Raw genomic sequence first — 13,816 nt, 5'->3', positions numbered from 1 at the left:
TTTTACCATGAACAGCTGTGGAATTTAGTCCAATACATTTTCTCCAACTAGTGACAGGATCATATGGCTTTTTCCTTTCCTCTGTTAAAATGATGACTTTTGGGGGTGGATCTTCCAATGCTGAACCAACACTGCCATCCCTATAACAAAACCACTTTCTACATCCTGCCAGATCTGACTTCTAATAGTTTGTTTTGTTAAACAAATTTCTATGTTCATACTTTTTTCTTCTATTATCTTTATCCAGTTTTAGGATTAGCACAGTGTTGATTTCCTAAAATGAGGGGAGAAGTGTTCCTTTTTTTTCTGCTTTAAGTGTTTGATATAATTTATCAGTTAAAATGTTTATGAGCCTGCTGTTGTCATATAGGTAGGGTTTCAAGCTAGGAATATACTTTCTTTAATAGGTGCTATTCAAATTTTATATTTCCTCCAGAGTTAGTTTCATTAATTTGTCTTCCAAGGTACTTCTTACAAGTTGTCCAATTTATTTCAAAACAGATTTTTGAAATATGCTTTCTATATCCTTTTAAATTCTGTAAAATCTGCGGTAATGTCTCCTAGGTCTTGATATTTTAATTTTAAAAATGTATAATTGATATTGCATAATAGGAAGTAAAGGTCTAAAGGAGCAGGGGAAGTGGGAGGGGTAGGGGAAAGGAAAGAAGGGAAAAATATGAGAAAAAGAAAAACATGGAAACAAAATCTTTGCAAACAGGGAAGGGTGGAGGGGTTGAAGGGAGGGCAGGGAAAGGGGAAAAAAATAAGAACCAAGATATTCATGTAATGGTACAAGATCCCAGTGATAAATGTAACTGTATTTTATACCTAAAATGTACCAATAAACTTAATGGGGAAAAAAAGGTCATGGATAGGACAAAAATATGAATATTTTGAAACTGGTTTCTCTCATATCTAAGTTCAAGTTCTCTAGCAAATTGAAGTCTGAAGACTTTATTTAAACAATATAAGCTTAAAGTATGTTTGCTTGAACACAAGGCTATTGGGGTAGTATTACTGTATTTTTTAAATTACCTCAGAGTTTAGTTTGCTATCTAATTTTTGCCTTATGCTAATCCATAAATTTTGGCTTAATTTTCTTTGTCTGACTCTTATTTAGCTTCTGTTTTCTCATCAGGCTCCACCTATATTTCTGTGTATAGATAATATCATACATATGATTAAATCTAGAACATAATAAGCCTGACTTCACAGGACAGTATATGTATTGCCTCCCTACCACCAGTCTCCACACTCTGTTTCCCCACGGGCTGTCACAGGGTGGGACTCCCACTCAAGAAAGTGGGCATGCCATCTGCCTCTGGAACCTTGAAGGGAGGCAGATGACCTGAATGCACCCTGAAATATGCAGGATGGAATAACAGAAGAGCAGTGAGAAATGGCTCAGACAGACAAGACAGCAGAGTGCTGGAAAAGCACAGGAAGAAGGGATCAATTATAAGGAAGGGAGCAGAGAAGAACAGATGAGAAGAATGAGACAGTAACAATTTGAAAAGGTGATAAAAAGAAGAAAAATAAGACGCAAGAGAGCAATAGAAACAAAGTCATTCTTCACAAGCTCTAAATTTAATTACATTACTAGAACATGAATAGTTTGTATTTTCTTCCCTATTTATTAGAGACAACTTTCTATTTTAGCAAGGGCAAGAATACAGAAGCCTTTGCTTTAGGATTTTTATTAGAGCACTTTGAACCCTAAGAATTCTAAAGAAAGGTGTGGAAATACCAACATTTCTTCAAAATACAGCTTCTAAGTAAGACTTACCCATTTTTATGAGAAGAGAATTCTAGTGTTAAAGAAATCCATATGTGCACCTAAAACCCCTTGGCTTCCACAGTAAATTCTTGTTTTTCTTACCCAGGACCAAGCCTATAGCAAACTGTGCCAACAGAAGAAGCTGCTATAATTCCTCTAAGATACATGTATGTTTTACTATAACTAATCATTAAACTCTGAACATTTTAGCAAAAGAAGTGCAAAGAATGGATCCAGTACAAAGGCTTGTGTTTGCCGTGCTGGAGCACACCTGTGGAAATTCTGTTTTGTGTAGGTGTTTACTTTACCTTCTACTCTCATTATTCTAGGAAATGCTGTATTTTTTTGCCAGATCAGGAAAACAAAAAATTTTGCTTTCCTCTCTAAACCTTTTGTTTCTGCTTTGCTTTCATGTTCTGGCATTAGTTGTAGCCCTTCTAACCAGTGAGTACCAAACAGCTCAGAGCAGGCATGCAGGGTACATTTATTGAATGAATGAATGAATGAATGGTGTTGAATAAGATGTGTGAGATTTAATGTCTGGGTTTTATTTTTATATGTTAGTAGTACGTTCCTAATTCAATGAACATCTCAACAACAGTTTTTGTCATTTGTAAATAGCATTGCATTCCAGTAAGAACTCTTTGCCTGAATCCTTGAATCTTTGGAAATTGTAAGTAAACATGTTTTTAGTAAAAAGTATACAGATGTGCATAAGTTTTCTTTTGACATGGGAGAAAGCGCACAATTTGCTTTCAGTATTTGAAAAGGATCAATGTCTGAAACAATCATATAGAGTTTTGTGAAAAGTGATTGAATGTCATTCATTTTATCATTTTAGCATCTTTTCTTTTTTTTCCATTAAGTTTATTGGTGCATTTTAGATATGAAATACAGTTACATTCATCATTGGGATCTTGTACCTTTACATGATGTATCTTGGTTCTTATTTTTCCCCTTCCCCTGCCCTCCCTTCACCCTCTCCACCCTTCCCTATTTGCAAAGATTTTGTTTCCATTTTTTCCTTTTCTCATATTTTTCTTTTCCCTTCTTTCAGTTCTCCTGCCCCTCCCACTTCCCCTACTCCTTTAGACCTTTTCTTCCTATTAAACAATATCAATTATACATTGTTTTAACTACAATATCAAAATTCAGAGGACATTACCACAGATTTTACAGAATTTAAAAGGATATAGAAAGCATATTACAAAAATCTTTTTTGAAATAAATTTGACAACTTGTAAGAAGTACCTTGGAAGACAAATTAATGAAACTGACTCTGGATGAAATATAAAATTTGAATAGCACCTAATAAAGAAAGTATATTCCTAGCTTGAAAACCTACCTATATGACAACAACAGGCTCATATACATTTTAACTGATTAATTATATCAAACATTTAAAACAGAGAAAAGAAGGAACATTTTACCCCTCATTTTAGGAAATCAACACTGTGCTAATCCTAAAATTGGATAAAGATAATACAAGAAAAAAGTATGAACATAGATAAAAATTGGTTTAACAAAACTAACTATTAGAAGTGAGATCTGGCAGGATGTAGGAAGTGGTTTTATTATAGGAATGGCAATGTTGGTTCAGCATTGGAAGATCCACCCCCATAAGTCATCATTTTAACAGAGAAAAGGAGAAAGCCATATGATCCTGTCACTAGTTGGCGAAAAAGTATTGGACTAAAATCTAGAGCTGTTCATGGTAAAAGCTATCAGGAGACTAGAAGTAGAACAGAACCTTCTCAACAGATTAAAGACATGTACTCCATACTTCCAGGGAGAATGCCTTATATGAATGGAGAAGATACAAAACTTTTTCCCTAAGGTAGGGAAAAAGGGCAGATATGCTTACTCTTTATCTGTCCATTAAACTTTGAAACACAAGCCCAAACCAGAATAGTCTGGCCATAAAATGACACAATTAGGATAGGATTGGCAAGGTAGAAGTAAAATCTTTATATGTAGATGAAATGATCATCTACAGAGAAAATACTAATAAATCTCTAGGAGCCCTAGAATTTTTATCTGAATTTAGCAGGATTAGAAAAGGCAAGGTATATATAAAAATTCAGGTTTATGTTTACTTGCTATAAATGAAGAATTGGATATTGAAATTTGAAAGTTATGTAGGAGTACAAAAGACCTAGAAAAGTAAAAAAGAAAAAAAAAAGTTTTGGAAGACGTTTAGTACCTAATTTTGAGACTTCCCCTAAAGCTACAGTAATCAAGGCAGTGTTGGCCTAAGGAAAGACACATAGGTCATTGGAATAAAACAGAGAATCTAGAAATAGAACCACACATATATGGTCCACTGAGTTTTGAAAGATTACTTAATATTAACATTTTATAGAACATGAATTCAATTCAAGAGCAGAGGAAAAGATAGTGTTTTCAGCAAATGGCACTAGAACACCTGGTATCCATATATAAAAAATTAACCTGAACCCTTTATTTCCATATATAGGAATAACTTGAAAGGATCTATGAACCTAAATATGAAAGACTAAAACTGTAAACCTTTAAGAAGAAATTATAACGGAAAATGTTCATGAATTTAGGGTAGGCAAGAATTTCCTTTAATACAAAAAACATGATGTATAAAGGAAAAAATATTGATAAATGAGATTCCATCAAAATTTAGAACTTTAAATGACATAATTAAGAAAATGAAAAGTAGCCCTTAAACAGACCATATTTATAATACATATAACCTATGACCAGAATATATAAAGAACTCTTACAGCTCATTAATAGACAACCCAATTAAAAAGTAGACACAAGAAGAGGAAAAATAGCCAGTACAGCACAAGGAAAAGTGTGCAACACTAGAATCAGAAAAATACTAATCAGTACAATAACAAGATCATATTATACACTCATTAGGGAGATGAAGTTAAAAGTTTTGAAAGAACAGATGTCAGCTTAGATGTGAACCAGTTAGAACTTTCTAATACTGCTAATGTGAATGTAAAATGATAAAACCATTTTGGAAAGCAATATAGAAAGGTCTTGTATTACTCTTAAGAACCAACAGTTCTGTTCTTAAGTTTTTACTTAAGAGGAATGAAAACACATGTTCACAATAGATTTGTACATACAAATTGACTATCTCTTATCTGAAATTCTTTTGACCAGAAGTGTTTCAGATTTTGGTTTGAAATCCACTTGATCTGCAAAGAGGATAGCTACTCCTGCTTTTTTTCAGGTTCGTGTCACATGGAGTATTGTTTTCCACCCTTTAACTTTCAGTCTATGAGTTTCTTTTTCAATTGTGTTTCTTGCATGCAGCATATTGTTGGATCTTGCTTCTTGACCCATTCTGCCAGTCTATTTATTTTGATTGGTGAATTGAGACCATTAACATTGATGGTTATCACTGATATATATTGACTTATCATTGTCATGAGTTTTTGTTGGGTTCTCCCCCTTTACATTTAATTTCTTGTCATGCCAGATGGATTCATTCTGCTAGGCTTCCTGGAGTTGTGATCCTCATTGTCTTTTCCTAGGGTATTGTCTAAAATTTTTTGGAGTGCCGGTTTGGTATTCATGAAGTTCCTAAGGGGATGTTTGTCATGACAGTATCTTATTTCTCCATCATTTTGAAAGGTAGTTTTGCAGGGTACATCAATCTGGATTGGAGGCTGTTTTCCTTTAGGGCTTAAAATAAGTCACTCCAAGATCTCCTTGCCTTGAGCGTTTGCATTGAGAAGTCTGCTGTGATTCTGATGGGCTTTCCTTTGTATGTGATTTGTTTCTTTTCTCTCACTGCTTGTAGAATTTTGTTCTTCTTCTGGGTTTCTGGAATCCTAACTATTATATGCCTATGAGAAGATATTTTTTGATCAAAGCTAGTTGGAGTCCTATATGCCTCACTTATCTGTATGTCAAGTTCTTTTCTCCTGTTTGGGAAGTTTTCTGCCATAACTTCTGTGAATAGGTTTTTAAAAATTTTTTATTAAATTCTTTTATTGGTACATTGTAGGTATACAACACAATTACATTTCTCATTGGGAATTGTACCTTTACATGATGCATCTTGGTTCTTATTTCTTCCCCATTCCTAGCCCTCCCTTCACCCCCTCCACCCTTCCCTATTTACAATGATTTTATTTCCATTTTTTCCATTTCTCATCATTTTTCCTTTCCCTTCTTTCCTTTCCCCTGCCCCTCCCACTACCCCTACCCCTTTGGACCTTTTCTTCCTATTTTACATTATCGATTATGTGAATAGTTTTTTTATGTCATCTGCACTCTCTCCTGTTTCTTCATTGACTCCAATCAGCCTTATGTTATTCTTCTTTGCATTGTCTAGCAGCTGCTGGATTGATTTCTCATGTTCCCTTACAATTTTAAAGCAATTTTTCCTTTCCTGGTCACTAATTGCAGTCTTACCTTCTATATCTGAAATTTTGTCCTCACATTGTCTCATTCCGCTGTGTAAGCTTTCAATGGTGTTTTTAATCTGGAAATCTGTTTGCATCTGTTTTATGGATTCCATTTATTTCCTATGTTGGGATTCCACCATGTTCCTCAGCTCCTCTATGTTTTTATCTGTGTCCTCTCTAGGTGTTTTAATCCTGTGTTGTACTATGGGCCCAATCTCTGCTATTATCTGAGAAAATATTTCTGATTTCATTTTTTCCAGGTCCTCTTTTGTTGCCAGTTCAAGGAGTCCTGGTGGTTGATTATCAGATTGTTCCATCTAGTTGCCCTTTGTGGTTGCCTTAAGCAACCTGGAAGTCTGGTTTTGAGAAATTTTTAGGTGTCTTCTCATTTCAACAGGCTGGGAGATGCTACTGGTGCCTGTGTGGTTCACCTCCTGGGCACAGGGGGCATCTTTGGTCCTTGGCACTGGGGGCGGTGGGAGAGTGGCACAGAAGATTCACCTCCTTGTCATTGGGGTCTGCTCTGGTCTTTGGCTCTTGGGGCAATGGTTAGATGACCATCACTTTAGAAAAGAAAACTGAAAGTATTTGGTTCTCAGAAAAATTTAGCCTTCCTTCTAAGAATAGCACAAGTCCACTTATGAATCACTGACTAAAGATAAGTGAAAATTTGAGTTAGCAAATAACCCAGAACAGCTGTACACATGGCAACAAGTTTTTTCTCACCTTGTTTAGAATAATGCAGAGTAAAGGGGCCATCTTGACTCCTTGGGTACTCCTTGTCAGAGGAGACAGTACCCCCACCTCAAAGTGCTCTGTATTCCTGGATGACTGTACCTTAAAAAAGGACAGAGAAGCATAAAAGCAGGGCCAGTTCTCATACAAAGAAAGATTTGAGAGGGACTATGGAAGGGTCTTCTATCTCCTGTGTGACAGACTAGACCTTGTAACAAAGCTTATTCTTCTCTGAATACCAAAGTCAGTGAAAATCAGATACAAATTACTTGCCTTGTCATGTTTTATTTTTGTTATAGATTGTTAAAATAACTTCCTCCAAGATCAATCCTCACCTATATTTTGTGTTGTTTCAAAAAGTATGTTTTTGTGTGTCCTTCACAGCCCTTTGCTTTTTTAGACCTTATTACTCAGGTTCAGTATTCCTTGAATTTATTTATAAGACCCTCTGTGTAGAAGCCCAGAAATACTCTTTTCTAGGTGCCTACTCAAAGAGCTGACACCTCGCCTTATGCCTGTGGCTCAGTTATGCAGAATAATCAGTTGATACATAAAAGAAAAAACAAGAATGTTGCACATCCCACTACCTTGTACATTTATTTGTCTTTATTTTAGAGTCACATTTTTTGGTTCAAACCATTTTTTTTCCAGCACCAGGGGATAGAACTCGGGACCTTGCACTTTTAAGTCAGGCATGGCACCATTGAGCTATATCCCCAGCCCTCAAACCATTTTTCTTAATTCAACCCGAATGAAATTCAACCAGTTTGAAGCTGTTAAAACTCAAGGAATAGGCCTGTATTCAAAAAGAAGTTCCTGTGCAGAGAAATAAGTCCCCAGTCAGGGGTTTTTACTTTTGGTAGCTTGTACATCTTAATATCTCCCTAACACCAACTTATTCCTGTCTTTGAGCAGTTGTTTTATGGAGAAGTAAAACCTGATATTGAAGGAATGTATTTTTGATAGAATATTAACCTTGATTTTTTATTGCATCATCTAGGACAACCCAGGGCTTTACTTGGTAGTTGTTACCCAAGCTGTTTGAAATTTTGATCATCAACCTCTCACATTCTCCACTCTACATTGCCAAAGTCTTTTGTCACAACCCCAATTTGTTGACACAAGATTGTGCTTGCCCTTCTTGTAATATAATGTAGCTTCTCTGTAACCTTGAATTTCTTTAAATGAATGCACGAGTAAATGAGAGAATGAGTGAACACACATTTATGGAGTACCGAGTAAGTTCAAGCATTAGAATATTTTATGTCATTCCAGTGACGTTTTCTGTATGAGAGTAATTCATACCATTAGAAATGTTTTCCAATGTGAATCATATTACAAAATTCTTACTTTTATATTTCATTTAAATTAATGAGGAAAAGTTTATAATATATTTTAAACAAAGTGTTACTATGTAATACTAACAACTGTAATTATAGTTAATAACTAAAATCTCTTGGAAAAGATCAAAGAAATATTTGATTCTGGTGCAACTTTGATGAAAATATTTACTTTAGAAATATAAACATTCTTATTTGGTATATCACTTTATGTATAATTAAAATCAATATTTTATAGATAGGCTGGTTATTTTATACTTAGAAAGCTTTTGTCAATTCATGAATAAAATCTGCAATTGTAAGTTTCTTTGCTTTGCTATACTTCCTGCTAATGGTGGTACCCATATTTCTTAAATATAAAGAAAAACACAGTAAAAAAAAAGCTAATATTTTTCTTCATTTATAGATACATACATATTTCTTAGATTCTCACATTTTTTATTTTTGGTACTGGGAATTGAACTGAGGACCTTGCACTTGCGAGGCAGGTGGCAGCATGAGTCTCATATTCTAATTAAGATCACATGCTACATTTGAATGATACTTTAGTCAGTTTCCTCTTTTGAGCAAGGCAGAGTACCAAATTACCAAAAGAGTTTTCATTTAGAATTTATGAGAAAACTTTTTGCATGAGTTATTTGATTTATATTGTGGTGTTAAACTGTTGCTTGGATTTATAAAACAGTAAGTAGATTTTTTTCAGGAAGATCATCCATGCATAGCCTGCTGGTAAGAATAAAAGTCATTTTCCTGTAACTATATAATGCAGAGTAAAAAGATTTGGCTAGGCATTGAAATGGAAACAATGGGAAAGGTTAAACTTGCATAGTTGAAGATATGGTGAGTACTCTGAGAAGAAATAAGTGATTTTGAAAGGTTAGTGTCTTTTAAAAAATCTTAATTTTAGTTGGCAGAGAAAAGCCAATGGGAATGTCTGCAACATCCAGTCAAGGGGGAAAAAAGATCCAAGAGTCAGAAAACCATAAAGAATCACCAGAAGAATCTGAGGCTAGCAGTCTCTTACTCTCTGCAGCTGCAAGTAAGAAACAAGTTTTTTTTTTTCTTATTTTGTTTGTTTTGTTTTATTTCTTTTGGCTTGTCTGCATTGCTTCTTCCTGTGGCTATCTGAGGAAGAACATCATATTATTTTTATAATATGTATTACACTATACCATATGAGTTGCTTTTAAGCTGTTATCTTATATTTTTATGCTTTAGTTTTATATTTCAAAAATTACGTTTATTTAAAAATGTATTTATTTCTGTCTTAAATTTAATGTTCACTCCAGAATGATGGCTTGAAAAGAAGATAGTATTATGATATTTTATTGTCACCCACAAAATATTTCATGAATATATTTTATGAATAAAATACAAATTCTCACCAAAGTGTAAGCAACAAGAAAAATAACCTTCATTTTTATGACATAGAAAGTGAGGCATGATTAAACTGCTCTAGGAGAAATTTGAATTTCTAGTTTCTTAGTCTGTCATTTTTTCTTGCTTCTAAATGTAATATAAATGTATTACATTCCTCTGACTGGAAAGTATAATATATGATATTTTGTGCATCAGAATATAGTCAATGAAATAGTAGACCACGCTGTCTTTGAAACCTATTTTGGGAGACAGAGAAATTAAAAGATTCCCTTTTAAAAAGTGAGTTTTGGATTTAGTTATTGGGATATTATCATTTCTTTCAGATAATAACAGATAATTGATATTTCATTGACTAGCCTATGGCATTATCAACCATAGGAAAATTAATATTTTGATTTTTGCTTCATTGGACCAGTCTCAGTCCTATATTTCTGTATTAAGTCATGAATCCATGGAACAGTGTGAAGAATAACATTGCAAGAGAAACATGTGCTTAGTTAAGTTTCTTCACAGAAGAATCCACTCATGTCAGGAAGCAATGACAGCTATATTAGAGATGGCCACCTCAAATACAATTTGACTTGGATGAAAATGTGCTAGCTGAAATCTCTATGAATAGATACTTTTTACGAGTGGTAAATATTTGAGAGAACACCTTCTGTATGTCTTATGAACATTTGTCCTTGCAAAATCACTTTTGAAATGTTATCATTGTTAACATTTTAAGGAGTGGAACGTGTAAATATTTTATTAAAGCTGGCCAACTATATAAGACAGCTTTGCTTTATTACAACGAAACACCCAGGACAGCTAACTCGTAAAGAGAAAATATTTATTTAGCTCATAGTTTTATGGTTAAAAATCTGAACAGTGGCATGGTGCAAGCTTGGTGATGATGGTCCCTTGGATTTATCACCACGTGGTAAGGATGGCAAAAGAGGGCGTAGATACTGGGAGCAAGTGATTACATCTCAAACTGAAGTGTATCTCAAGCAAGTGATTACAGGTCAGAATGTCTTAGTCACTTTTCTCATTGCTGACACAAAGTACTCAACACCCAAAGTTAAAGAAGGAAAGGTTTATTTAGCTCACAGTTTGTAGAAGTTTCAGTTCATAGTTGGCTGGCTCCAAGGCAGAGTGACATGGCAGAGAGGCGTTGCAGAGTAGAAACAGTCCATGGCAGAGCAGGGGAGGCAGAAGACAGCAAGTAGCAAGCGACAAGGGATGACACTTGGCTTCTTTCTGTCTCTTATATTTTATCCAGGCTACCCACCCTTAGAGAAGGTAGCATTCACACCTTTATTCCTAGCATCACACCATGAATCAATTTCAGTATCACATCCTTGATGCCAGCATCACATACTGTAGATCCAGCCGCCTCCAAAAAGTCCTACCTATGACTGCATGAGGCTTTGGGGGGACATCTAGATGCAAACCATAACACAAAGAGAGGTAGGGAGGGAAAGGAACAAGGGAGAGTAGGGGGAGGAGAGAGAGAAAAAAACAAAACGAAGAGGGCCGGGGGATTTAGCACAGTGGTTCTGGTGCCTGCCTCGCAAGAGCAAGGCACATAGTTTGATCCCCGGTACCAAAAAAAAAAAAAAAAAAGGAAAAAGAAAACGAAGGAAAAAGAAGAGGAGGAGAAAGAGAGATTGGAGTCCCATAGCCCCTTTAGGATTATGATTGCATGACCTCCAACAAAGTCCCACCTCCCAAAGTGCCATCACCTACCAATAGTGTCACCCGGGAACCAAGCCCATAACATAAGGACCTTCAGTGGACACTACCCTCATTCAAACCATAGCACAAATATTTCCAAAAATGATAAATGTAGGCCTCATAATAAATAGAGCTTCTGAAATCATTTTTTATTTAATTGATCATCAAATATGCATTGTGTACCTAAGTAAATATCAGAGGTAAAGAAATAATGATGGGCAAAGTGAACTTGGTCTCAGCTCTATTGAAGTTTATAAATCAATAGGTCAAATAAACAAACTACACAAAAATATAGGGTAAAAGTAGATATTTGAGTGTGCTAGATACAACATAAAGTTTGAACTATTAATTCAGTCTAAAAGACTTTGTAGTTAATGGAAATACAATTGAAATGTTAAGTGGGCCAAAGACTAAGAAAAGGGACTGTGAGCTTAAACTTTATTCATGAGCTATTTAAACTATTGACATATCACAAACTTTTTACTTGAACATGAAATCCTAGAAATTCAGATGATGAAGTTCCTTGAATCAGTCGGTATTTACAAGAGAAACAGATATAACACAAGATATATAGATCCATACGAGAGTTTGCAAGATTTGCTTACAATAGCCACTCACAGGGTTGGATGAGGAAGAGCGCAGCGGGTCTGTCTGCACACTAGAGACCAAAAGATTTAGTCAAAGGTCTGGAGCTCACTGCAGTGTCCTGTGGGGGTATCAGGAGGCTGATGGGCCTGCACTGGAAGGCTGAAGAGTTGGTGTCAGAAGGCAGGAGATGACATCCAAGGGTTATCAGTATGCTCTACAGGAGTAGAAGGAGAGGCCACAGTGGCCTTAGGTCTCATTAAATTAGAGAGTTGACTTCAGCAACCCCTAAAGCCATTAAAGAATTCCATTTTTACAATTCTGTTTCTCTAGAGCCACTCCTAGTACCAAAATCTCTGTGTTAGTTACTTTTCTATCATTGCTGAGACAAAATACCAGACACCCAAAATTAAAAAGGAAGAGGTTTATTCGGCTTACAGTTCGTAGAGGTTTTAGTCCATAGTTGCCTGGCTTTGGGGGGGGGGCATCTAAATACAAGCCATAACACTCCTCTAAAACAAATGCCATTTATAAAATGTTCATAATTTGTTTAAATTTTACCTGTTTTTGGTTGCAGTGGAAATGGTGTTATAAACACCCATGACTTTTAGTCAGAAAGAAAATGTCTTCTTATGTAAATATTATTGTCTTGGTTACTTTTCTCATTGCTGAGACAAAATATCCAACACCTAACATTAAAGGATGAAAAGGTTTATTTCAGCTCACAGTTTGTAGAGGTTTCAGTCCACAGTCAGCTGGATCAAGGCGGAGTGGTATGGCAAAAGGCACTGTAGGAGAGAAACAGTTCATGGAAAAATAGGGTGGGCAGAAAGCAGCAAAGCAGCAGAGCAGCAGAGCAGCTTCTTTCCGATCCTTTATATTTCATGCAGGATAACTCCCTTTTGGGTAGTGCCACCCACACCAAGGATGGGGCACCTTAATCTCATCATCACACACCCTCATCCAGCCCCTATCTATGACCACAGGAGGCTTTGGAGGACATCTAGATACAAGTGGTAACAGTTACCTGGAAGGCTTTTATTACTGAGTAATTAGATCACAAATCCTTTTAAAGTCTTTTTTCTACTTCTTTTAAACAGTTGTAATATTTAAAAGTTGTTTCTTGCAAAATATACCTTTTGGGTTTTACAATTTAGCTGTTCTGCTAGATAGGATTGGGTTACATTAGCCATTCATATGCAAATATGTTGGTTATAAATATTTAAGAAAACATATTTCTTGTAAAGACATCTAAAAGCAACTATTATCTCCACTTTTAGAACACTTTCATTCATCTGTCTATCTCTTATCTCTTTGGGGATTGGGAATTATAGACAAAGTAAACTTGTTCTCTTTTTGTTCAAAATACTTACTTATGAAAAAGAAAGTTGAAATTTTTTCTCATCTACATTAGGGGACCATGAGCAGTTAGAACTTGTAATAGCATATAAAGAATAGCTCTTTTATAGGAATTAATAGTTCTTTTGTAGTAATAAATAGCAGTGCATTACCATTAAATTTATGGGGTTTTCCTTTAGGTTAAAATTGAATTATAATATTAGCTTTGTTAGAATAGGGTATGTGAGGAAGCAATATTCTCTTTTTGTTTTTTAAGAAAACATTTTCATTATGGAAAGCCTCAAACTAACACAAAGGTAGAGAAAATAGAATAAGGAATCCCCATTACCCCATACCCACCTTTAGCAATTATCAACGTATACCCAATTTTGTTTTAATTATCCTTTATTTAAACTATCCCACACAACTCCTGTTGGATTATTTTAAAGCAAATCCAAGACATAGTATTTCATTTGTAAATACTTTGGAAATTCATATTTTAAAAGTTATTTAAGTGAACACATAAATTATTTCTGCATAAT

The 13,816-nt window shown here is 35.0% G+C and overlaps 1 protein-coding gene across 3 annotated transcripts in view; it reads left to right on the top strand.

Moving 5' to 3' along the window:
• The window catches only part of Rp1 (RP1 axonemal microtubule associated), a 226,275-nt gene that overhangs the window by 163,671 nt on the left and 48,788 nt on the right, over positions 1–13,816 (top strand). For all 3 annotated transcript variants that reach the window (XM_087185399.1, XM_087185401.1, XM_087185394.1), the window contains exon 18: positions 9,160–9,291. In XM_087185399.1, coding sequence (XP_087041525.1) covers positions 9,160–9,291 — 132 coding nt within the window. The remainder of the gene's footprint in view (positions 1–9,159; positions 9,292–13,816) is intronic.

The sequence above is a fragment of the Heterocephalus glaber genome, unplaced genomic scaffold (genome assembly GCF_053883595.1).
Source record: "Heterocephalus glaber isolate CG9 unplaced genomic scaffold, H.glaber_assembly_v1.0 deba00000281, whole genome shotgun sequence".
Taxonomy (NCBI): Eukaryota; Metazoa; Chordata; class Mammalia; order Rodentia; family Bathyergidae; genus Heterocephalus; species Heterocephalus glaber.
Note: the sequence above shows the minus strand (reverse complement) of the source record. Positions and strands in the feature narration are given on the sequence as shown.